The sequence below is a fragment of the Mycteria americana genome, chromosome 16 (assembly GCF_035582795.1).
Source record: "Mycteria americana isolate JAX WOST 10 ecotype Jacksonville Zoo and Gardens chromosome 16, USCA_MyAme_1.0, whole genome shotgun sequence".
In the NCBI taxonomy this organism is placed as follows: domain Eukaryota; kingdom Metazoa; phylum Chordata; class Aves; order Ciconiiformes; family Ciconiidae; genus Mycteria; species Mycteria americana.
The window spans coordinates 1,024,482-1,049,243 of NC_134380.1; the positions used below are offsets into that span (position 1 = coordinate 1,024,482).

The following is a 24,762-nucleotide window of genomic DNA, read 5'->3' on the forward strand; positions in this document are numbered from 1 at the left end:
CACCTGAATCTTTTTGTGTGCGTATTGGGGCTGGGTGATGTCTCTTCTGTTTTGGGTCCCGTTTCTGGGATCTGTCTGGTTTTAGGTTTGAGAGTGGTCTGATCCACAGCATAGCTTATCCTTTTGCTGTTGATGCTGCCTAGGGCATAGCTTTCAGAGCTCTTGTTCCTGATATCAGAAAGCTTTGTCCTAACCTGGGTTTGTATTAAAAAGGCTGGAGAATTTTCTCCTGGAGGATTTGATGCGGTTTAAGTTTGAGGCCAACAAGGAACCGTTAAAAACGAGACTTTCCATAAGCCTCTACTACAAAAACCACTTTTTCCTTATGTGGCTTGTTTGGCCATGTCAGTGGCTACATGCAGTAGAGTGACCAGGCTCAGAGATGTAAGACCTGAAGCTAAGTCAGACCTGTCCATCCCTGTCTTAAATGGTGTCTTCAGGCTGTTGCCTTACCTTGTGTCTTCCTTCCCTGCCATCTTCCATGTTCTTGGGGGAGTCTGTGGGAGCTGCTGCAATGTCTTGCACTCTGCTTTGGAGTTAGGTAGCAGATTGTCATTACGGCTCGTGTGCTATTTGGGTAGTGGCTGCTGTTGACTTCAGTCACCTTTTGCTGTTTCTTCCTTGTTTCGCTGGTGAACACTCGTTCCTTAGCTGGTGAATTGGGACCGCTGGTGTGCAGCAGGCTCCCTGGTGTGCTCCAGCTAAACAAAATCATCTTTTCTAGCCTGGGCTGACCCCAGCTCAGCACTGTGCTGCATGCTGCCCCTGATAGTTTTCCCCTCCTCTTGAATTTGCCGATCTCCAGTCTCCAGCACTCTTGTACGAGACCTCCCAATCTTGCATCGTGTCCTTACCTTCACTCCCTGAAGCAGTGGTTGTTGGGGAGTCCATGCTGGCTTCTTAAGGTGTCCTTTGGCTCCTGTGTCTGCCTGGATGCTCTGCATTATAGCCGACCCACTGTCCGTCCTCTGGGTCCTCTGCCTGCCCTGTCTCTTTCTCCCTGGGGAGATTGTGTTTGGGAAAAGGAGGAATCTTTCAGTGTTGTTCTGGGGTGCTGTTAAAGTCACCTCCTCCATACAACATGTATTTCATATGCTTTCCAGGGTTGGAGAAGCAACAGCAGAGAAGGAAATGTCAGAGGTGGGAGGAGATGCTTTCAGGGAAGTTGTGGAGTTTGAGGAGCACGCTGCAGGGATGGCTGTGACAGGATCGTGCAGATGCAAGGAGAATGCAAAGGGGGGCTGGGGAGGCTCCCGGATGACCAGGAAAGAGGCTTTTGGGGACAGAGAGAGAGGGAGTTGGCACAGAAGGGAGATGTGAGTTACAGTATGGAGAAAAGCTCCTTTTGGTATCGCTCCTCACCAAAGAGGTGAACTTTTCAGAGGAGTGGGTAGCATCTCAGAGACTAAACTGTTCCTCATAGGTCCCACCATAGTGGCTTTGGCATCTATCGTCTTCTATTGAGGTCAGAGCAATGGCATGATCATTTCACATGGTGCTGAGGGTGTGCCACCTAGAAAGAGACATTCAATCTGCTCAGCCTTTGATATCTCAGCAGGGGGTTGTAGAGCTTTATATGGTGTAGACATAAGACAATGAAATAATAAAACTTGTCAGGCTTTCTTCAGTGATGTGACTGAACTTCTGTGAAACAAACTTGAACCAGTGACCTAGAGGTGAAGATTTTTAGTTTCATTGCTAGTCCATTGAGCCATCTTCTTGCTCTGTTCGCGACTACAAAATCCCACCTGGTCAGTGGCATCGCAGGGTGTGGATGTTACAAATTATGGGTGTGCTGGGCAAGTCTCTTGCCAGTTTTCCCAAGTACTCTAGAATTCACTGGGAGGGAAAAGGGCAATACGAACATGACAATTACTGGTCTAGGCCAAAATAGAGCTACTAGAACATTAAGAACGAGTGGTGAAATACCAAAATATCAGGATACAGCAAAGGTAAGGAAAATCATAGTGTCGATACTGTCCTCATTTTGTGTGGGTCATCACAAAATAGTCTTAAGGTACATAATCATGCACTGTTTATTAAATGGTGCAATACAAATGGCCAACCTTGAAAGTACCTTTATATACTTAGCCTTGTGCTTGCTAATGCATGTGGTCTTGATGCCACCAGCCGTTTTTCACAGGGCAGTAGTGTCGGTGGGAGTGAGTACTAGTATCTTGCAGAATTTTCCCACAATCTTAAATAATTTTTCTTTCTTGGATAGCCAAGTAGTTTTTCTCCTCAAGGAGGGTCTGGGCTACCTCTGTTGCTTTGGACTTCTTGCCAAATATTTTTTTCTTTTTTTTTTTTTTTTTTAAAGTATTTTTCAACATGAGTCACACCTTCAGGATCACAATTTTCCTCACCTGTGATTCAGGGAATACATTAATTAATGCAGGATGTTAAATATGTCTGTAAAATCACATGAAAAACTGTGGATGGTCTTTTCCATCCTTCGTTTAACAAGCTTCATGTTTGAACATGTACAGTTTTCTATTTTCAAACTTGTGTTGTTCTTTCAAGCCCAAATCAGACTTTTCTTTATATATACTATATATATATAGTGTGTGTATACATGTATATCTTTATATACACTATATATCTATTTTATATATATAAAAATATCTTTTATATAGTGTTAATGTTGCCTAGGCCAGTACTAGGTAAAGAATTGTTAGTTTTATGAGAAGAGCTCACGGGACTGTTTCCCACCATTAGCATTACCAGAGCAATGTGTTCCCTCGGTTATGTGATGGTCCCTTTTCACTGTGCCAGCCATGGTGGAGGCATGGTGGAAGGAGCCTTTTTGTCTTCTGTGCTTGTCTTAGAAATTTTAAACATAATGGTCCTTGGTTAAATTTCAAAACAGCCTCCAAGCCCCATCCAACATGGCTAAGAACTGTGTGGGAATTTGTCTTGAAATGAAAGCCTGAATATGTTGTTTTGCTGTAGTTTTCAATGAAATCGCTGCTCTTTAATTTCATTCTGACATTTCATCTGAAAATGTTGATGCTCATGAGAGGACTGGGGATTTTATAGTCTGAATTAAATGGCTTTAGGGGTTTTCAGTTATATTTCTTATTTGAGAGCACAGCTTAATTCTCTAGAGTGTGTTTAAGCATGCCTTGGGGATTGCCTGCTCAGCCTTGGGTTTGGGGTCCCTGGCATGTTTCTCCGGAAGCGGGTCTGAGGATACAGTAATGGCATGTAAGTGATAAAGTCTCTGCCACTCTTCCTCTTTCAGAGAATTCGGTCAACAGTGGATGAAAAAGAACAGAAGCAGCTTCTGATGGACCTTGATGTAGTAATGCGAAGCAGTGACTGCCCGTATATTGTTCAGTTTTATGGCGCGCTCTTCAGAGAGGTGGGCACTCCAAACTTGCTTCATTCATAGCAGAGTTTGGTTTTTACCTTTTTTTTTTTTTTCCTTTGCAGTTTCCAACTTGCAATAAGGAGGAGAAAGTTAATTTATGTTAGGTTTCTTAGCTCTCCACTTTTAATCAAGGGTATTTAACCAGGAGACCCAGCCGTCTGGGTGCTGCTGAGCACAAACATGCTATTCCCATTCATTATGTCTCTCTGCGTATTTCAGTCTCTTTCTTTCCTGCTTTTCTTCTCTCTTGATGAGCTCCGGGGCTGTGGCTCCTGCATGCAGAGTGTATGCTGCCAGGCTGGACGCAGCTCTGTGGCACAGTGCTTGGACGCAAATGTGGTTTATGTCAGCGGTTGTGAGGTGCGACCGTGTGGAGGACCTGTATCCCTGTAATGCAGGTGGCTGCTGTGATAGTAGTTAACCCATAAGGTTACCTGATGTACGTATGTATGTACATATCCAGGCTGTGTCAGAGCCTGGGTTGGCACGCATCTGCCTTGAAGTGGTTTGTACCTGCAGATACATAAGGGCAGCAATGCTGGGTCAGACCAAAACCCCGAGTGGGGTGTTCTGTCTCTGGCAATGGCCCACAGGATCTGCTTGCAGAAGCGTGTGTGATACTTTGCCATAGCCTCCAGTCATATCCAGCTGAGTGTCTTCTGAGCTAGATGTGCTGTCTTTGTGCTGAGTGATTCTTCCTGGATTTCTTTTCCGTTAAAGTGTTCAGTTTCCCCTTGAATACAAGTACGTTTTTTGCATCCATGGTGCTCCCTGAGAGGCACTTCCCTTGGTTGTCCACCCCTTGTTTGAAGGCCCATCACCTTCACATTTTGAATTTTCATACTGCTGTTTTAAGTCATGCCCCTAGTGCTTCCCCTGGTTTTTGTATTTGAAGAGGTGGTAAAGAGTTGATCTTTATCCATCCTCTCCAGGCCACTGAGGATTTTATAGGCAGTTGCCATATTCCCCCTCTGTCACGTCTTACTGAGCCTGATAAGTGCCAGCCTGTGTCATACACGGAACCCCTTCCAGACCTTTGATCATCTTTCTTGCTGTTCTTTGCACCTTTTCCAGTTCTACTGTGTCCTTTTGGGACAGAGAACAAAATTGCATGACTGTTCTTAAAAGGAGCAATATCTGCAATAGCTAGCCTAGGGGCTGTAATTTTGCTTGGCCCTTTTATGCACATCGATAGTGTGTGCTGTGGAGTGGGTTATTCAACGCGATGCTTCCATGAATGCTTCCAAGTGAAGAACAGAATTAGAGCATTGAAAGCTATGTCAGCTGACCACCGTTAATCCTGACATACTTTAGCTGTTCATGGCCAGGAATATGATGTTAATCACTGCACATTTGTGACTGTTTTAGCATCTACTTTCTGTAATTTAAGGTAGATATTATGCTGCAGGGCCACAGAAGGTGTTCATCTATCTCCTTGTGCTTTGCCCAGGCACTCCCATTGCTATCTAGCTTTGAATGACCAGTAAAAACAGTTGGGAAGCTGGCCTTCTCCACGCAGCCCGGAGAGTCCTGTGCATGGTTGGAGGCCAGTCATCAGCCTGAGCTGAGTCTGTTCAGTACAGGGACAAGAAGAGGAATACAGCACTGGTGAGCAGCACGGGATTGCAAACATTTGGTCCATTTGCAAGAACAAGAGTTTTGGAGAAGATGAATGTCAAAACCTGACTACTGCATCCCCTTCCTCCAGAGAGCAGCAGCTCCTGCAGCAATCCTGCAGGTGTGGGTTATTCCCCCTCCTGTAGTTGCTCTGGTGTTGAAGCTGGCACAATGTAGGGGGCTAGACTGTTAGCCTTGTCTGTTTTATAGTACTTCGGCACCCACTCAAGGGAAGAAGGAAAATAGAGACCTACTGGCTGCTAGTCATATTAATGCATATTAATGCTTTGCATATTATCAGGCATAGAAACCTGTGCAGAGCCTTTTGGGGCTTTACTGGCAAACTGTTAGAGAAAGAAGGTCAATGTTGTAGTTAAAGCCCAAAACTGGGACTGAATATTCCATTCCTGCTTCTAGAGAGTCTGCCTCTGTAATTTTGCCAGGTCACTCCTCTGGCTTTAAATCTGTCTCTAAAATAAGGATAATAATCCTTCCTTTTCCCATGCTCTACTTTTTGTTATCTGTTTAAACATGAAGCCATTTTGGGCCAGGAGGCGTTGTCCATATTCACGCTGTTCAAGCTCCTACCAAGTGTGGAGCCTCAGCCTTGGCTGAATATTTCCAGCTTTGCTGAAATACAAATGATAAGGCTGTCAGCTGTTGTAAGGAAAAGTCTCTGGGTAAGACAGTATCTTGCCAGATGCTGATGAGCAACATGTTCAGAGCTGTGTGAGCCTGTCACCTCTCTGCAACTCTAGGCACATCCCAGGATATAAGTGTAAATACATAAATAGTATAAAAACCTACCTTGATCAGCACCTAAATGTCAGCCTGGCTGCTGCTACACCCTTTGTCTTGTCAAAAAAATCCTGTCCCTCTGTGGCCAGGCAGGGCTCCTTGGGTGCTCCATCTAGGAAAGGTTTCAGTAAGGTCACTCTGGGTTATATCATATTGGTCCCTGGGATCCCCTTTTCCCCCACCCTCAGCATCAGTGGTATTTGCTTCTGAGATGAAAGCAACCTTCTCTCCTCGGTCCCTTACTGCCAAGGTGATGTTCCGAGTCACGTACCTCAAAGGTACACGGGGTGAGCTGGTATGCTTGGATAAGGTTTTCTGTCTTGTCATATTAATTACATGTTCTAATATTAATTACACCTTTTAAAGCTAGGAAACTATGACAGCAGAGAAGCACATAAAGGGAAAAAAAGAATTTCACCAGTATGTTTGAACCTGTCTCACCCCCCAAGTCTGCTTAGCAGATCTGTTTCCAAATAACTGTGAACGATCCAGGTCACTGCTGCACCGTCCCCTGGAGTATAAGAGTCACTCTGGGGGACGCTACTAAAGACTGAACCTCTCTCAGGAAGTCCTACAGCAAAACATGTATAAACAAAGCTCTTTGTTCCTTGAAACAAAGCGTTTCAAGGTGAAAAGTAAGGAAATAAGTTCCAAAAGGCCTCTTGGGACTGCCTGCTCTGAGCCAGGATTCAGATTCTCCAGGGATGGATGGAGCTACAGATGAGAAGTCTTCTTCTGCCTGCTCCTAAAAGGTGAAAGACTTCAATTTGAGCCCCTTTAGAGGAGCTTAAATGTTGAGTAGGCAGCTCTCACGGTCAGATGATTGACAAGAAGATTATAGCAGCTTCAGGAACAGCAGCAGGGCAGCTGGGCTGCTTTGAAAGGCAGGTAGCCTTTCTGGAAGAGTGAGCTGTTGATACAGAGAACCAGAGCTAAGCTCTTGGATCCTGACAGTTTGGGGAGTGGGAGTACTAAACCAAATTGGACAAAACTGTTCAAGGGCTTATTTTGAAGACAGACTAGTATCCCAGCTTGCAATTAGGAAAGTAATTGTAAACAGACAAGTTACTGTGGCAGCCTCTATGAGTATGAAAAATTTGATTTGGAAAGGCAAAAAATCCTACGCAACTATTTTCCCCTAGTTGTATTCTGTCTCACTTGTTCAGCAAGCATTTTCTGATAGGGAAAGTCTTTTCTCGGAACTGGTCCTGCTTGTCCCTCAGCAGGCAGCATCTTAACAGATATTATTTGCTTCTTGTGCTTTAATCATATGGGATGTCCTTCTGTTATTATGTATGTCTGTGTATATAATGTAATGTGTAACAACGCAAAAACTGGAAGGTGATTGCCGGGTACAGGACTTTGCTTGAGTTTATTGGCACCCATGAGATGAGATTAAATTGCCTGTTTAATGAAATCGGAACAAAGCTGAAAAAGTAGAAGACAGCGTTTCAGCCTTTGCATGGAGTAAGGGACTTCATTGCACTGACGCCAGATAGTGCACGCGCGGGAGTCACGTCTTCCATGGGACAGCGCTCTGCTCGCTCCTGCTCTTGTTGATGAAGCTGTGACCTTCGTGTTACCGAGTTGTACCTCCCTGTGATGTCACAGCATCCTTCATTCCGCTAGTGCAGCTGTTGAGTGGACTCCTCTATTACTTGGTTCTCTAGTGATCCTAGGTGGAAAAAATCAACCTTTTTTTCAATAACAGAAAGAATCCCTGAGCACTGACGTAATGTCTGGCAGTTGAAATGGTTTTCATGTCCATAGCCTGACTTCTTAACAGAAGAGAGAAGAAAGTTGCATCTAGTAAAGGCTGGAGAATGAGGAGAATCAGAAAGAGAAAGGCCTGGAGGAAAGTCCAGAAGGAGTAGTTATACACCTGGCTATATTCCTGGTTACCCTGGCTATAGAAGGGATTTGGTGGCTGATGAATCATAAAGTCATTGAATCATAGAATGGTTTGGGTTGGAAGGGACCTTCAAAGATCAAGTCCAACCCCCCTGCCATGGGCAGGGACATCTTTCACTAGATCAGGTTGCCCAAAGCCCTGTCCAACCTGACCTTGAACACTTCCAGGAACAGAACATCCACAACGTCTCTGGGCAACCTGTTCCAGTGTCTCACCACCCTCTTTGTAAAAGATTTCTTCCTTATGTCCAAGCTAAATCTACCCTCTTTCAGTTTACAGCCATTGCCCCTTGTTCTATCACTACAGGCCCTGGTAAAAAGACTCTCTCCATGTTTCTTATAAGCCCCCTTTATATATTGAAAGGCTGCAACAAGGTCTCCTTAGAGCCTTCTCTTCTCCAGGCTGAACAACCCCAACTCTCTCAGTCTTTCTTCACAGGAGAGGTGCTCCAGCCCTTGGATTTTGGTGTCCCTCCTCTGGACCCGCTCTAACAGGTCCATGTCCTTCTTTTGCTGGGGACCCCAGAGCTGGATGCAGTGCTCCAGGTGGAGTCTTACGAGAGTGGAGTAGAAGGGGGAGATTTACCTCCCTCGGCCATGCTCCTTTTTACGCAGCCAATGATACGGTTGGCTTTCTGGCTGCAAGCACACGTTACCAGCTGATGTCCAATTTTTCATCCACCTGTATCCCCAAGTCCTTCTCTGCAGGGCTGCTCTCAATCCCTTCATCCCCCAGTCCTTATTTGTACTGGTGAGTGCCCCGATCCAGGTGCAGGATCTCGCGCTTGCCTTGTTGAACTTCATGAGGTTTGCCCTGGCCCCGTGAAGCCGTACTGTGCCAGTGAGAGCCCTGACTCCTGCAAATGCACACAGAACTTTCCATGTCAGTTATCAGAGATGCTGTATTGAAGAGGGTCTGGTTGCTCGTGTCCATTCGTTACCTCTGAAAGCAGTACTTGCTAGGTAGGGGAGAAAAAAAGATGATTGCTAGGGTTTCTGCAAAGATTTCACTTAAGTCACTTTCTTCTAGTGAGAAGAGAGGAGTGTTGGGCTGAGCCACAGGACTGCACTGGGCAACTCCGAGACTTTTGCCCCGAGTGTTGCTGTTTGGAGGGTTTTTAGGTCTGAGAAAAAATCAATCTTCTTTTCTTGCATGGCTGCTGGAAACTTTACAGGTAATCTAGTTTGAGACAGTACCTGTAAGGCTGGGAATGTTTCATTAGTTATCATGACCACGCTAATTGCTCTTCAAAAGTAATTGTTCCTGATACTTTTCTTCTCAAGAGGAAAAGAGGAAAAAAGCCTTGTCTGACTTGGGATCTCAGCAGTGACTCCTACACAGTGCGAGTGTAGCCGAGCCAAGTTTAAACCAACAAGCTCAATAGTTGATAAAATTATTCAATGAAAAATTCATTGCAAGTTGCAAAACGTGCCCGGGAAGGCAGATAAATTAGCCCGTGGGGAGCTTCTGCTGGTACGAGAGAAGAGGTAGTATGGATGTGTCAGTAGTGCAGTGCTGACATTGATGTGAATTGTGGACATATCCTTGGTCAGTTGATACAAGGTGTTTGCTGTCTTTGGTATCGATGCACAACACCGTATTTCTGTGGAAATCTTTGGCTGCGTTGGCATTGCTCAAGGCATCTGTCCCCGTGATCAGTCCCCGGTCCATAGGAGAAGTGTCCTCTATGTCATGTAAGGCTATATGAGGGTGATGACATTCTTCATTCTCTCTCAGTAGTGTAGATGCAACTTACCAAAAAAGTTGGCCTCTCCCTGCAGTGTGCACTAATGTGATAAGCCTTCAGTATCAGTGTCACAGAATCACAGAATGGTGGATGTTGGAAGGGACCTCCGGAGGTCACCTTGTCCAACTCCCATGCTCAGGCAAGGCCACCTAGGGCCACTTGCCCAGGACCATGTCCAAATAGCTTTTGAATATCTCCAGGGATGGAGACTCCGCAGCCTCCTTGGGCAACCTGTGCCAGTGCTCAGTCACCTTCACACTGAAAAAGCGTTTCCTGATGTTCAGAGGGAACCTCCTGGGTGTCAGTTTGTACCCATTGCCTCTTGTCTTGTCACTGGGCACCACTGAAAAGAGCCTGGCTCTGTCCTCTTTGCACCCTCCCCTCAGGTATTTATATACATTGATAAGATCCCCCCTGAGCCTTCTCTTCTCCAGGCTGAACAGCCCTGGCTCTCTCAGCCTTTCCTCCTAGGAGAGATGCTCCAGTCCCTTAGTCATCTCAGTGGCCCTTTGCTGGACTTCCTCCAGTATGTCCATGTCTCTCTTGTATTGGGGAACCCAGCACTGCACTCCAGGTGTGGCCTCACCAGTGCTGAGTCGAGGGGGAGGATCACCTCCCTCGACCTGCTGGCAATGCTTTGCCCAGGGTACTGTTCACTTTCTTCACAGCAAGGGCATGTTGTTGGCTCATGTTCAAGTTGGTGTCCACCAGGACTCCTAGGTCCTTTTCTGCCAGGCTGCATTCCAGCTGGGTGGCATCTTTGTGGCATGCTCAGTTGTCGACTGGGAACTCAGGACACTGCATTCAGAAGTTGAAGCATCCTAGTTGCTGGTTAAGCAGTTTTTGTGTATGTCCTGGAGATGGGCAGCAGTATTTTGAATGAAATGTGCAGGGTGTTCCTTGACATTTTTTGGAATGCCTACAAGATGTGCATTAGCATCTGGCAATTTAATACCCAATAAGGACTAAAATATATTCTTTGGAAGAATAGCTCTAACCGGAATAGAAAATTAAAATGCTTCTTTTGTCATTTTATATTTGGAAATCACCCTGACCTAGGAGCATAAATTAGAGAGAAACTTTCAATAAGATGGTTTTATCCTCGCAATTCACAATGAAGCAGAACTTTCCCATGCACATCAGCACTTTTTTGTATTTCATCAGAAAGGGGGCTGGGTGACTGGTACCCAGTTGTCCCTGCCAGTCTTCCTTTTTGTTCTCAGTGAAATTCATCAGCTTTGCCAATAGGTAAGTCCTTTCAACTCCCAGGAAGAGAGAAGAACCTGTAGAGTTTTGAGTCTTGCCACCAGCCTTAATGAAGCTGCATAATTGAAAAGGTCTGTCGTCTTTTGTCATTGATCTTGCTGACGTGAATTCACGTTGGTCAGGTAGATTTTCATATTACCAGATCAATAAATGCCCGCATCCAGGATTTCTATATGGCATATACTTCAGGAGACCAAGTAAACCATGTCTTTCCTTTGGTGCTTTTGGTCATGTGCAGGTTTTTTAATGGTTAAATTAACATTGGATAACAATTTATTGTACTTGTTTGAGTTTTTGGTAACACACACATCCCAACCCCACAGATGCACAAAGTATATTGTGAAGCTTTTGTTATGATAATGGCTCTAATAAGGTTGCCTGTTGTTTCACTTCAGTTTGCTTTTGTTGTACGAACACCAGCCGTTGTAACCTGGGCGACTGAAGACATTCACAGTATTGGTGCGATTGGACATAAATACAAGGCTGCAGGTGGTCAGTAATATTCTGGCATTCTTGAACAAATCCAGTCCCCTGCAGTCTCAGTACAATAACATGGGAATATAACGCAGTACCAATTTTTTATATGAAGCTGGTCAAAACAGAAGCAATGTTTTGAATGATCCTGCAGCCAGTAGAACAAGTCCATGTTTGCTTTCACTACAGATAGCTTGTAAGGCCGTGGTTCCAGTTTCACTTGATTTATGCGTATCACTAACGCTGGATCCACATTGCTTTCTCTGAGCCACTGTCAATAATATGGAAGTGCCTCAGCTGGACTTTGCATTTGTTGCCAGTGCTGAAAAGGGAAATTTTCTGCATGTGTTGCCTGATTTCGTTTCTGCAGTTTAAATCTGAACGGGTCCTCAGCCAAATTCATCCATAGCCAATCTTTCATTCTCTAGCAGCCTAAGCTCACCTTTCTCCATGCCTTCTGAAGCGCCGGTCATGTCCTCTTCCTGCTGCGCTGCGCTTGCCTCTGTCAATGTGGTGTCTCTGCTTCTGTGTCCGGCACAGCACCCCTTTGATCAGTCCCTTCTGCTTTGTTTTGGGTGAAATATGTGTTTTCTGGGCTCAGGCTTGTAGCAGCCATTTCCCTTGGGTGAGAGACATTAGCTCCTGCTCTGCCTTGTGCTGATGTAAAAAGCCTGGTGCCAAATGAGCAGCGTAAAATGGGGCTGCTCGTGGCTCTGAACCCACAGTCTTCTTCCCCACTGGTGGCTCAGCCCTTCCTAGGAAAGCAGATCCCCCCTTCTCATCAGGGAGAGGCTCTCTCTTTTATAACCAGCCGGTCAAAAGAGGTGATTATCCTGTTGTATTCAGCGCTGGTGCAGCCTCACCTTGAATACTGTGTGCAGTTCTGGGCCCCACAATTTAAGAAGGATGTTAAGGTCCCTGAATGCGTCCAGAGAAGGGCAACAAAGCTGGTGAAAGGGCTGGAAGGAATGTCCTGTGAGGAGCGGCTAAGGACTTTGGGCTTGTCTAGTTTGGAGAAAAGGAGGCTGAGGGGCAACCTCATTGCTCTCGACAGCTTCCTGAGGAAGTGAAGAGGGAGGTGCTTCTCCCTGGTATCCAGTGATAGGACGCGTGGGAATGATTCAAAGCTGCGCCAGGGGAGGTTTAGACTGGACATTAGGAAGCATTTCTTTACCGAGAGGGTGGTCAAACATTGGAATGGGCTTCCTAGAGAGGTGGTCGATGCCGCAAGCCTGTCAGTGTTTAACGGGCATTTGGACAATGCCCTTAACGACATGCTTTAACTTTTGGTCAGCCCTGAAGTGGTCAAGCAGTTGGACTAGATGATCGTTGTAGGTCCCTTCCAACTGAAATAGTCTAGTCTAGTCTGTTCTGTTCTATTCCTCTCAGAGGCAGCATCCCTCCTTTGGCAGAGACGGTGATGGATTTGCTCTCACTGAAGCAGCAGCATCCGTGACGCTGGAGGCACATGGGACGCTTCCTGGCAGTTTGCTGTCTGTATTGCTGAAAACAGCCTTGTACGTGTGTGAGCAGCCCAAGACCAAGCTGGGTGGCACTGCTGCCTCTGCTGATACCAGTGTGCAGTGCTTGACAGCACCTTTGTTGGGCACTTCTGTTCCCGCTAAACCAAGCATTTGGACTGGAGGCATCTTGGCGGATGCAGTTCCTTGGCTTGTATTTCACAGGAGGTCATTCTGAGTGACAGAAAAGCCCTTTTTGGCCTTAAAACCTGTGGCTTTATAAGCTTTTCCATCAGCTAAATATAACTCAAGAATTGCTCCTGACTCTCATGAGCACTGGGAGATTGCTTCAAACAGAAGTGACTTGGGTGTGCAGGATGGGAGCAAGGAGCTTTGCCACGCATCCAGCATGCCCATACCCTAGGGTTTTTCCTAATTTCATTTCCATGTATTAAAATAGTGTTTAGTTGGTTTGTGTTTTGTGTGGTCAGGAAAAATCTGTCTTCTGTAGGATAATTACTCAGGGAAGTTTATCCTCTATTTGTTGCTTCTTATATCACAGGAGTGTGCAGCTTAGCCATAACCAGATAGGCATTCTGTGCTCTGAACCACCCAGGCAGCCCAGGACAGCACTGCCTGTCCAAGGTGCTGCTCCCTACACAAGTGTTTTAGGTGGTATTTAGCCAGGATGAGACATCCAGACTAATCGACTCTGTTCTGCACTTAGCTTTTGACAGCTAATGCAGTTTTAACCCTCATTGTGATACAGCCTGTAGCAGATAGGTATGAGTATGTCGCTTCTGGTGAGGACAGGTCTAGTTCTAGTGTTTCTGTATTTCTCGCAATGAAGAGTTGCCTGAAGTGCATGAGAGTCTACAGAAATAGCTCACGCAAAGCCTTCTGTCATCCTCAACTGGAGGTAAAATGGTCAAAAAAATTGAAATAACTAAGATCAATCCAAACTGTCCATCCCCATATGGTAGATACAGAAAGATGAAGTCCTTCTATATTGTGGGGATCCATTTCTCATCCCCAGCGAATCCGTTGTGAGTGGGTCAATTTACAGATCTCGGGAGCGAGTTTGATAAAAAGACATTTTATTCTCCTATGGTAGTTAAGCTTAGCTTGGTTTAACACAGATACTGGTCTGTTTTACAATTTTCTGCATTTAAATTGTTTAACTGTAAGATGCAAATCAACAACCCCCCCCCCCCCCCCACACGCTTGGGTTTATTTTCATTTTCTCTTGGTTAGATGATATCTCTGAATGTTGTGTGAAATGTCATCTGTCCTCCGCAGGGTAGTCATAAACTGAAGGGATTTATTTTAGTCTTACTGCGCATGCTGGTGTTTTACTGTGCCTGCAGCCTTCTGGAGAGCCAAACAGTTTTTGAGACTTGGATTCATCTAGGTTCAGGCACCTAAACAGTAATAGCAGGTCTGAGCTGGTCAGCTAGATTCCTCTGCTGGTGAATGGAGTGGGGGAGAGGTGCGTATAGGGGCGAGTCTTCCATTGCTAAAATTAATCAAGGTGAATTCCGTCCTTCCTGTCAAATGCATGTTGCTGTTAATGTATTTTATTGGATTCAAGGGATCTCTTTATGGTCTCCGGATTGTTTGTTTCTCGTTTTTATCTTGACAGTAACACAGATTCTTTTCTTTTTCCAGGGTGACTGTTGGATCTGTATGGAGCTCATGTCTACCTCGTTTGATAAGTTTTACAAATATGTATATAGTGTATTAGATGATGTTATTCCAGAAGAAATCCTAGGCAAAATCACTTTAGCTGTGAGTATTTTGTTAAACCTTTTTGTGTATGTTTTTGAAGCTAATGTGAAAAATTCAGATCTCTTTCACTCACATGTGAGAAAGCTGGTGGATCCGTGTGCAGCAGAACTGCTGCTGTTGTATTGCACCACGGTTTTAACGATCCTTGAGTATACTCTGACTTTCTCATAGCGTATTGCATCATGGAAAAGCAGGTCCTGGGGTCTATAATCAGTTCATAAGGAGAACCCAGGACCAGCCTCCTGCTCTGCCTGCTTGAACATCGGTGCTGACAGCACCAGCCTGCTCCTCAGGGATCGCTTCATGTCCACTGCTGGTGGCATCAGTGGAAGCTGGGCTTGGGTCATCTCATCCCAAGGAAGGTACCTAAAATAGGTCAGCTGTCTCCCCTTCCCTTGTTCATAAAGGGAACAAGGGATTGGGCATTTACAGCCAGGACATGTGAAACCCACCTAACTATTTAAGAATAAGGGTCTGGTCTCAGTGAGTTGCCTACCCTCTCTCGAGGCAGTGGGGAGAGGTTCGTGCCTCTGTATGGGAGCTGAGTTCCCATCTCGTGATGCCTTAGGTGGTGAAGTGAGATGAATCCCACTCAGGGTATCTGAGTGCAGGCGTGCTACTCGGAGCCCACTGCCTCCCTTTAAGGAGCCCTGTAAAATTATCCTTGGCTGTGCCAAAATGAACCCTTAGTTGTCTAAACACAAGGGCAAGCTTTGGCCCTGCAAAACAAACTTTTGATTTTGGGCCGTGGAAGAAGTCGTGTTGAAAGGTATCCCAAAACCTCTGTTGTGCTGCTGCCCATAAAGATCTGTCAGGTCCATTGGATTTCTGCAGGGGATGCTGGGCCATTCCAGTCCAGGGAAACCTCTAGTAGCCTTGTGCAAAGGCTCCCAAAAGTACAAGTGGTCTTCAGGAGGTGGAGAACCTGGTTGATGTTTTCCTGACTTAACCTGGAAGTCCTGGCCCAATAAAAAATCAAGGCCGAGCCAAATGAATTACTTCAGCGAGGCTGCTGGAAGATGAAAGGCTGCCGAAGTGAAGCACCATTCAGGGGTAACGGGGCGAAATGTGAGCGAACACCGGTGCCATGCCGTGTTGGTGACAGACAGGCAAACTGCCTCTGTATTGGCTTCAGCACGTGAATGCTGCAGCAAGCTGGTGTACTGAGCTATGAGAGTGCTGGGGAGGTGCTCAGCGAGTCACAAACCGTGACCTCTTGAAAGGATATGGGCAAATTCTGCTCAGTGCCTGTTCTTGGGAGAAAACCATCTTCACTCTTCTTAGGGGTATCTTTATAAAATGTTGAGCCTTCCTGGGCCTGCTGCCACTTCTTACAGCTGACAGGCTGCCTTGACAGCTCAGGCACTGTCATGTATTTAGGTGTTTATAGCCAAGACTGAAAATCGTATCAAAACGCAGCCATGGAATGCCCGTCTTACCACCAACCAACTAAATGTATTACTGGCCAAAGCAACTAATAGACAAGAGATGGCTGGGTAAGGTCTGTCCTTCCAGGGTAGTCTGCTTGGAGTTATATGTAATTCTGTGGGGGAAAGAAAAGGAGATCCTTTCTTCTAGGGTTTGCAGGGTATTAGAGACACGCTGGCCCACATTTTGGCTCCGACAGACCTTGCAAGGTGTTTGCCTGATGAAGATAGTTTGGACAGAGACTTGAGATGAGTTTTGAAGCTCTTGAAGGGAGTTTCTCCACTTACCCTGTGCAGACAGCATGCTGTGAAAGCGCACCAAAGCTTTAACTCCTAGCCAGGGAAATGACAACCTTGGATGTTTCTGACCTGGGGGTGAGGGATGGACTGAGTAAGCTATAATTTTCCATACCTGATCCGTAGCCCACAACAGATCTGGAGATGTGAAGCCCAGCTGAGCTGTGTGGGAGGTCGTGGGCTGCTCGTCGAATACTGCTCTCCTTCCTTCACATTGAAGGCAGCCCAGCCCCAGCAGCTCCTGAGGGAGGTCCTCTACACAGACTAGCTTTAGGAACTGAGACAGGTTCTGACTAGATCTTGTGGTCTGGGGTTTGTTTCTGTCCACCTTTTTCTAGAAAACAAATGAGGAATGGCATTTAATAACTCTGGTATGAGAATACTGGCCCTGAGTATCTTAGACCTTGAGGGCCTTCAGGTCCAGAAGGTCTACATGTGTACTGCCCTCGTAGCCCATTGTGTGCAGGTGGGGTATGTGCTGCAGCTCACAGCTTGGTGTGCTCCGCCAACCGCCCTTCATTTCGTGTTAGAACTCTTTCACCCCAGGTTGAAGAGCTGTGAGCTTCTGCTTCACCCGTTTGAGGGTGGGGGCAGAAGCTTCTGGCAGGGTCAACTGGGATTTAAACCAACATTCAGTCACTAAGTCCAGCAGGCTTTCTCTTGCTGAAGCTCAGGTCCAAGGAAGCCATCCAGTCTCATTCCACTATGGGTCTGCCTAAAAATCAGTTGATGCTTTGTTGTTCAGAGAGATGTAGTAGCTCCTGCTGCCAGAGCAGAAGCCTGCACTGGAGGAGCAAGGTGTGCGGCAAGGAGGAGACAGCACTTCAGCTGCCCCAGAGCCTGCCAGAGCTTTTAATTACCTGAACACTTGAACATGGAGTTGTGTGAGCAGGAAGGACCAGTCTTCTGGGAGCTGTTCCTCAGTGCTAGGGTTCATCCTTACAGTCGTACAGCTTCAGCGCGCTTTGCAGCACAACATGAACACCCTCTTACCATCATCTTCAGGGCAGTCTTTTGGCCATTGGTTTCAATGGTCTTTTCAGCAGAAGTGAAATGAATTAAAACGGTGAACTTTCAGGATTTTTTTAAATCGTCCTGTGAAATCAGGCTCCCTAAGTGTCTCTTCCATTTAATGGTGAATGGTTAAATCAGAACAGCTTCCTCTGCTGCTCCCCCCAGTGCTGGTGCTCAGCCAGTGAAATGGGAATAGTTGTTACCTACTGAAAAAGTACAGCATAGGGCTTGAAATAAGTTATTACTCAAGCTAATTAACATCAGAAATTGCTTGACTTCACCTCTTGCTCCCCTCTCCCAGAGTACAACAAGTGTTATGTGTTTACTTAAGCACATGCCCTCTCTTATATCACCTTCTGTTTGCAGGAAAGATTGGGAGAAAAATGCTTTTATTACATGGCATATTACAGCATTGATATCTCAACATATTAAATGTTTTTCCCCCTTGTTGGAGCTCCAAAAGTTTAATAGTCACAAGAATCTTACAACATTTGCTTATTTTTCATCTGTTTTTCTTTCCTAGACTGTGAAAGCACTAAACCACTTAAAAGAAAACTTGAAAATCATTCACAGAGGTGAGTTCATGTCTTTTCTTCTTGCCTACAAAAATAATTGCAAGGATTTTAAGCAGCCTTTGCTTCAAGTCAAAGTGTAATTAGCATGTGTACTACCATGGGCGTGAGTACAGGGTTTGCACAAGTGTGTCACCAGTGGCAGTTTCATTGCCTCTTCGGTCTGTGGTTTTCCGTAAAAGTGCGATGTTAGGGTGGTTGGGTGTCTCTGCCTCCAGGCACGTGGCATCTTTGGGGCTGGCTCCGTCTCTTCTTGCTCCTGGTCAGGATCCTCAGCGGTGGCGAGCGCATCCAGTGGCCACCCGCCTGCCCCACACCAAGGGGCACTGGCAATTGCACAGCACTGCCTGTGTTGGTTGATTCTCTGCAGCTGCTGTTCTTGAAATTGAAAGCTCCAGCCGTGACTTACTGGTTTAAATTTCTTTCCCTTGCAGACATCAAACCTTCCAATATTCTTCTGGACAGAAATGGAAATATTAAACTCTGTGACTTCGGCATTAGTGGACAGCTCGTGGACTCCATTGCCAAAACGCGGGATGCAGGGTGCCGGCCGTACATGGCGGTGAGTGGGGATGAGCCGGGCAGCGGGGAGCTGGCGTGCCCATGGGCTGTGCAGGATCTTACCCTCCTTCTGCAGGCCTGGCTCAGCATGGCCGTGCCTGTCATTTGATTGAAGTGTCGGCCTGTTTCCTGGGGGATGAGCACCTCAAGCTGAGCTCTGGATTGAGCACTGCTGCTGGCAGCGTCAGCAAAGGCATCCAGGCTGTGGCAAAGTGACCAAATTCCCTTTTTTTTGCTGGGTTCCTCTGCTGCTGCCAGTGCTGCGGCACTGGAGCAGAGAGCTTCTCTCTGCCTTCCAGCAGCGCCCGCTCACGCTCCAAAACAAACAGCACATGGGGGAGGCAGTGCCGTCTGGGTGCAGAGTTTTCTTGGTCTGCAAGAAATCCATTTGCCACGGTAAGGTTATGTCACAGGAGTTATTGCAGAGCAGAATTATAGTGATTTTTGCAAACCACTTTAATTCCAAAGTGTGCCATAACTTAATTCCAGGAGAATGTGATTCTGGAGAGCAGTGGTAGCAGAGCAGCTGCGTGGAAATTGCTCGGGCTGAGCCATGGCTCCTGGGAGTCTGTCCTGCTTGTTTGCTTCCCTCCACCTCCCAGGGAGAAAAGCTGTGGTGGTGATTTTTGAAGCTGTCTGAGGGTTTTAAACACTTCTGTTCATTGGGCTTCTGTGAAAATGTATCTCTTGGTTTCACATGAGCTGAGGGTGCCTTGCGCAGGGAGCTGTGTGTCTGCTGCTGTCAATGTGACTTTAATTTCAGTGGCTGTGTTGAACTCTTATTACTTATCTTATGGCTCTATATGCTGAAAAATACTGTTTTGTGAACTCTCTTATCTACCACCAAGGAAACAAAAAAGGAAGATCTCTCTCTTTTAAGGTATGGTGCCCACCTGGTCCAGGTAACAGCTCTCATATGGCTTGTATCTGACTGTGGTGTACAAGGCAAAAATCTGTCTGCCCCGATCCTGATCTGTGCAAGCACAGAGTCTGAGTTTTGGAGCATTTGACCTTTTCTGTTCACTGTCTTCATAGCAGAGCTAGTTACTCAATGAGCTGGAAAGAAGAGTACAGATGAGATCTATGATCGGAGACTAGTGCTGTGGTACAAAAAAGTGTGCGCAAGCCCCTGAGCTACGTAATGTAATGAAACAGGGCAGAACGGGGCAGTTTGTTTAAATAAAGACCTTGTGAGGCTGGAGAGAGGGCAGAGGCACGTCTCTGCTCTGAGCACTTTTGGCAAGGGCGTGGAGCTCCCCGCAGGGAAGAGGATCAGTCGGAGCTGCCCAGTTTGTTGTGTTGGTGGGGCATGGGATGCTGAGGGCAGCAGCAGAGAGAGGTGCCCCAGGAGGACATGGGAGCCGGTGCAGTCTGAGCTAGTCTGACCTGAGGCTGGGTGTTTGCATCTCAGACCGCAGGCTCTTCTGATAGCATTGCTCTGTGGAGTTATGACTGTCGTTGACTTTTCCCTATGCTCTGAGGTGTGTATCGCATCTGTAAATAGGGCTCTTGAAAAATTGTTCAGTCCTTTCCCCGTCCCAAGTTCAGTGGGCTATAATTAGAGGAATTAATGTTCTCACTTTTTCTTAAAACAGTGGGTGGATGGTTAGCTTTGCACAGGCTGTTGGTTTAGTTACGACGTGACAGTTACCAGCATGTCTGTAAATAGCTGCGCTGCTTCATTTCCCCTGGGGCTTGAGTGGGTGGGTGCTTCCGATAGCCCCTTGCATTTCCTCCCTGTCTGTGAATATCCCCTCTGCTCTTTGTGCATCTCCCTCACCAGCTCCAGACTCTGTTGGATTTTTAAGTGAGCAAAAGTGTTTCAGTTCAGTTTGTGATTTTAAGAGCCTTGGCATGGTATACGGTTTGTGGGACGAGCCAGCAGCTGGCAAGCGGTGTGGGAGACGGCTGGCCTCTTCCCTTCTGCTCTCCGGACTCAGTGACTCCTCTCCAAGTACATGAGCATTTCCACGTACTGAGAAGCCTGGGAAATAGGGAGATGTCCCCAGCATGCACGCACATCTGCCAGCTCTTTCTCCAAGCCAGCAGAGGCCGATGGCTGTGGTGATGCTGTGATCAAACCTGAATATACCTGGGAGGGAGTCAGGCCAGTCACATTCCTTTCAAAAGGAAAATATTTTTTTTTTTTGGTGCAAAATAGGCGACTATTTTTGGTGCAAAATAATGTGACTGTGTTCAGCCAGGGTGGATCTGATAAGGACTGCTGCATGATGCTCCCTGATGATGAGAGCGTGTTGCTCTGCAAGGCCCACTTGGCCCACGGCGCTTGCAGTAATTCTTGTAGCATGAGCACTTGCCCACCGAAGGAACCTGATAACACCGTGTTCACTGGAGCTGGGTCCCCAAATAGCCGTTGATAACAATAACATTGGATGTCGGCCAGTTTGACTGCGAGCAGCCTGATTAGGCAGCAGGAGCCACGTCCAGCTGCTAAGCAAGTGCTGTGTGGTTTAACCAAAATTGTTAAAGCTGTCACAGAACGCAGTGTGTCATCCTTGGAGCTGCCAGTGCTGGAGAAGTTGTTTTGCTTTTGGCTTTGAATTCCCCTGTGATCGTTATGTTGAAGTAAAGGCGTACATGTTGGTGCCTTGTGTTCTCTGAAGGAAAGAAAGGAAAGATGGAGCCCCCACGCTGCCCTGCAGCCTGTCCCCAGGGAGCCCTCCTGAGACCTATGCCAGTGGGTTTGCTCTAGGTGAGGTCTCACAACGTGCTCACGGCAGCCTTAACCAGCAGTGAGGGTGAGATTGCTCCCAGCCAGCCCCTGGTCCTCCCCGCCTGCTGCTCCCCGGCAATCCCTGCGTTGCCTCCCGCTGCGGCGGGTGCTGCTGATTTGGGTGGGAGGGGAGGCTCTCTGTGCCACGCTGAAGCTGGTGGTCTTTGCGGCATTACTGCTTTTTGCCTTCTTAATGCTCAAGTGAACCCAGCTTCTGTGTCAGAGGAGGGATGAGACTAGAAGCGCCTGGTCTAGGTAGGGGAGGACCCAACCAGCATGGGGACTGATGTCCTGCCCTGCCCTGCCCTGCCCTGCTTCATTGGGACCTCTCCAGGGGCAGAGTCTGATGGTGTCCCACATGTCCTTGGTCCCTCAGGTCCTTTTCCCAGGTACCCTGGGAGCTGCCCGCTGCAAGCTGTGGCTGTGCCTGGGTGCCAGTGGCCTGTGCTGCTTTGCCCACCCTCCCTGGGCTGCCCGCTCAGCTCTCCCTGAAGAGTTGTCGAGATGAGAGGGTGGGCAAGGGGATGCACGGTGCTGGGGAATACAGAGCAGCTTTCTTGGTGCTAATGCATGACCCATGTTCCAGCAAACACACTTCTGCTTGTCCCTGCCTGTGTGCGAATAAAGGGCCAGCGCAGAGCCCCGTCACTGCGGTGCCGCTGCAGACCACCACCGGGTTGTGTTTCCTGCTCCTCATTCCTCCCCGGCGAAGATGGGCGGTCGCTGCTGGCATTGGCATCCAGGGCCAGGTGGAGGCTGCGTCCCCGTGCTCGGATGGCTCATGCACAGTTCAGGCCATGCACGGGAAAGGAAGAATTCCCAAGGCAGGTGACAGTGACGAGCCTGAGCCCTGCTTCCCCAGCCTCCCTGCACACGTAGAGGGAGAGGCTGCAGGGATGCAGGAGTTCTCTGAATCCTTTACCCAAGCAGAGCTGCAGCAAGAGCCTCTGTTTCAGCTTTGCATTCCTGACCCAATGCCCAAGTTTTCATCAGGCTCAGTCATTCATTTATTTGAACGGGCAGGCTGTTGAATTCATGCAGCTAAAATCCTCTTGGATGCTCCTGAATATTGCTGTGTGTTGGACTTTTTTTCTTCTTTTTTTTTTTTTCCTCTGAAACCTGGCACCCAGCCATAATTTTTATGACTGAGAAAACAAATTTGGGAGGAGACTGGGAGACATGTGGCACCGTCCCTCTGCGAGCAGTGCGGACTGGATCCAGGCTCTGCCGCCCGCAGCGTAGCGAATGCCGGGGGAGATGCCTTAGCTCTGAGCGCAGCCCTCCCCGCTTGCGTGCTGCTGCTGTCACCCGCGTGCTTCAGGGGTTTCGGCTGAGAACATAACCTCCACTTACTCATTCACCGGCTAAAATCATCCGTGAGGTTCGCCCAGCGTGGGACTTCTCCTGTCCAAACTTAGCTCCTTACATCATGTGGCGCAGAGCCCATGCCGAGCGGCTCCGCTGCAGGGCCGAGCTTCTGTCTGTGCGTCGGCACTTCCACCCCCGTTCTGCCGGGGACGCGGTGGGAAGGGATTTTCCACCTCACCCTTTTAGACGCTCGTCTGCACAGGCAGTTTATATAAACCTGGGGAAACGTGTCAGCAGCTGCCTGTGTAAGCAGACTGCTTGGCCAGAAGTATTGTGGACAGGACATGAGTTTTGTGGAGGAGAATATTAAAAGGTGGAAAAAAGTCATTTTGGCCACTAGGATTTATGTGGGAAGTGCCTAAAAGTCAGGTGTGGGAGATAGTTGCCCTCGGGAGGCATTGGAGGCTCAGCTGGAAACAGCAGGCAGCTCCTGCTTGCCATGGGTTTGCTCTGTGTGGGGCATGGCTGGCTGTGCTGGGGCGGCCCAGGGTAGCCCCCGCTGCCGTAATTAGCTACAAGAAGGCTAATTGGAAGCCACAAGTAGCAGAACATGATCATCAGGGCAGTGAAGATGCAGAGAGGGATGGGCAAGGCTCCTTAGGGCAGGGTCAGGTGTGGGGAGAGGGAGCGAAGGGTTATGCAGGTCCCAGGTCCACAGATGTGAGCCTCCTGTTCTCCCTGAGATTGTTTGGCTCTCACTGCTCGTGCGGGTGAGGCTGGGGAGACCTCCTCTGCTTCAGGAGGACCCATGGCGATTTGCAGGGGGACTCTCCACCCCTGTGCCGAGCCTTTTCCTACCAAGTGTGGGAGTGCCCTGCATGCCTGCCACGTGCTCTGTGCAGGCTGGGGGTGCTGCTGGAGCCACTTGGCAGCACCAGCCTCCCCCGGCGGCTACCCTGGCACCGCCGTCCGGATGCAACCGAGTCCGGCCTCCACCTCCTCCATCCGTTCCCTGCTGCTGCAGCGTAACCCTCGGCAGCGGAGCAGGCAGGGCACACCGCCTTGTTCAGGACCAGGTACTCAAGCGTTCGTGGAGTGTAAAAGCTCCTATTTCCCATAATATGGGAAGGATCGGGGTCAGGACTGGACCTGGGGAGTGAGGGCTGTGCTTTGCAGGTGCAAACTTTCACGGGTGATGAGGCCAGAAGGACAGCCTATTGAACACAGCCGGGGAAGCCGTCTGATCCTGTGCCCAGACCAGCAGCTTCTGGTTGAATGGAAGAGATCTTTAAGAAAGAGAAACCAGATTTTAAGGCTTAAACTGCTGCTAGTGACTCCAGGCTGGCCCTACCTGAGCTGCAACACGATGACTCACCTTTGCCGATGACCATCTGCATTTTGTTATGCTTTGATTTCTGGTTAGGATGTGTGTAACTCCATCTGTAGACACCCTCTCTTGGTTCCCTTTCTTTGCTGCATCGTAGGGTCCTCTAGGATCAGAAGTCATCCCCTTGCACTGCTTCCTGCTGGACTCCTTTTTCTTTTCAGTATGTGTTTGAAAGCTTGCCTGTTGGTTAGGCATTAAGGCTGTGGAAAAATAACTGGGCTTCCTGCAATTCAGTCTTTTGTAACTAACTACTTCAAGGACTTCTAGAGCATCCCCACCAAAATTGCAGGCCCTCAGTGAGGTTCTGTGACAAAGTTACTTAGCGGGGCTAAAATGATACCTTCCAGCCCTCCAAAACTCCTGCCTCTCCAGAGCCTGGCCCTGTTAATCTAATACAGTTCTTGGAAGCAGCAGTGGGGATGGCATTGAGGGGATGCATCAGGCGCTGGGGTACTGGAGGGTGGCCTTCCAAAACAACGCCAGATGAAGCCCTCCAAAGTCCTGTGTTAAAGATGCCTCTTCAAGTGCTGCAGAATCTACCATAGTGCCCATGAAGTTGTCCTGGTCATTAATTATGCTCCTAATACCATCTTTCTAATACAAGTAGGTCTTGTTTTAATGGATGGCTGTGGGCCTTTTTTCCTACTTTGTTTGCAGAATTAAGGAGTCCTTTACTTTCCACAGCCTCTTTCCGCAGTAGGTACTTTTTGACTCTGATGTAGTCACCTCTTAAGCTTTTCTTTGAGGAGATTAGCGATTGAGCAGCTTATGCCCTTAAGGCGGATTGGATTATATTTTATGGCTGTGCTATAACCCCCCCCCATTTTTTTAGCATCCTTTTACAAACATAGACCCCGAAATTGAGCAAACTTCCAGTGTTTGTCTCACCTGTGGAGTATGTGATAAGAGCAGCGGTTCCTAGCGCGTCGCCCCAGCTACACACCTTTAATTGTGACGCTCCTCTGGGATTTCAGCTCTCCTGTCCTTTTCCAGGAGCCTGTCTGTCGCCCCAGAGTGCTGCTTTTTC

At 47.7% G+C, this 24,762-nt stretch overlaps 1 protein-coding gene across 1 annotated transcript in view; it reads left to right on the forward strand.

Moving 5' to 3' along the window:
* Positions 1–24,762, forward strand: part of MAP2K4 (mitogen-activated protein kinase kinase 4) — a 106,369-nt gene that overhangs the window by 67,308 nt on the left and 14,299 nt on the right. Inside the window, exons 4-7 of the mRNA XM_075518981.1 lie at positions 3,245–3,364; positions 14,316–14,435; positions 17,697–17,748; positions 18,180–18,307. Coding sequence (XP_075375096.1) covers positions 3,245–3,364; positions 14,316–14,435; positions 17,697–17,748; positions 18,180–18,307 — 420 coding nt within the window. The remainder of the gene's footprint in view (positions 1–3,244; positions 3,365–14,315; positions 14,436–17,696; positions 17,749–18,179; positions 18,308–24,762) is intronic.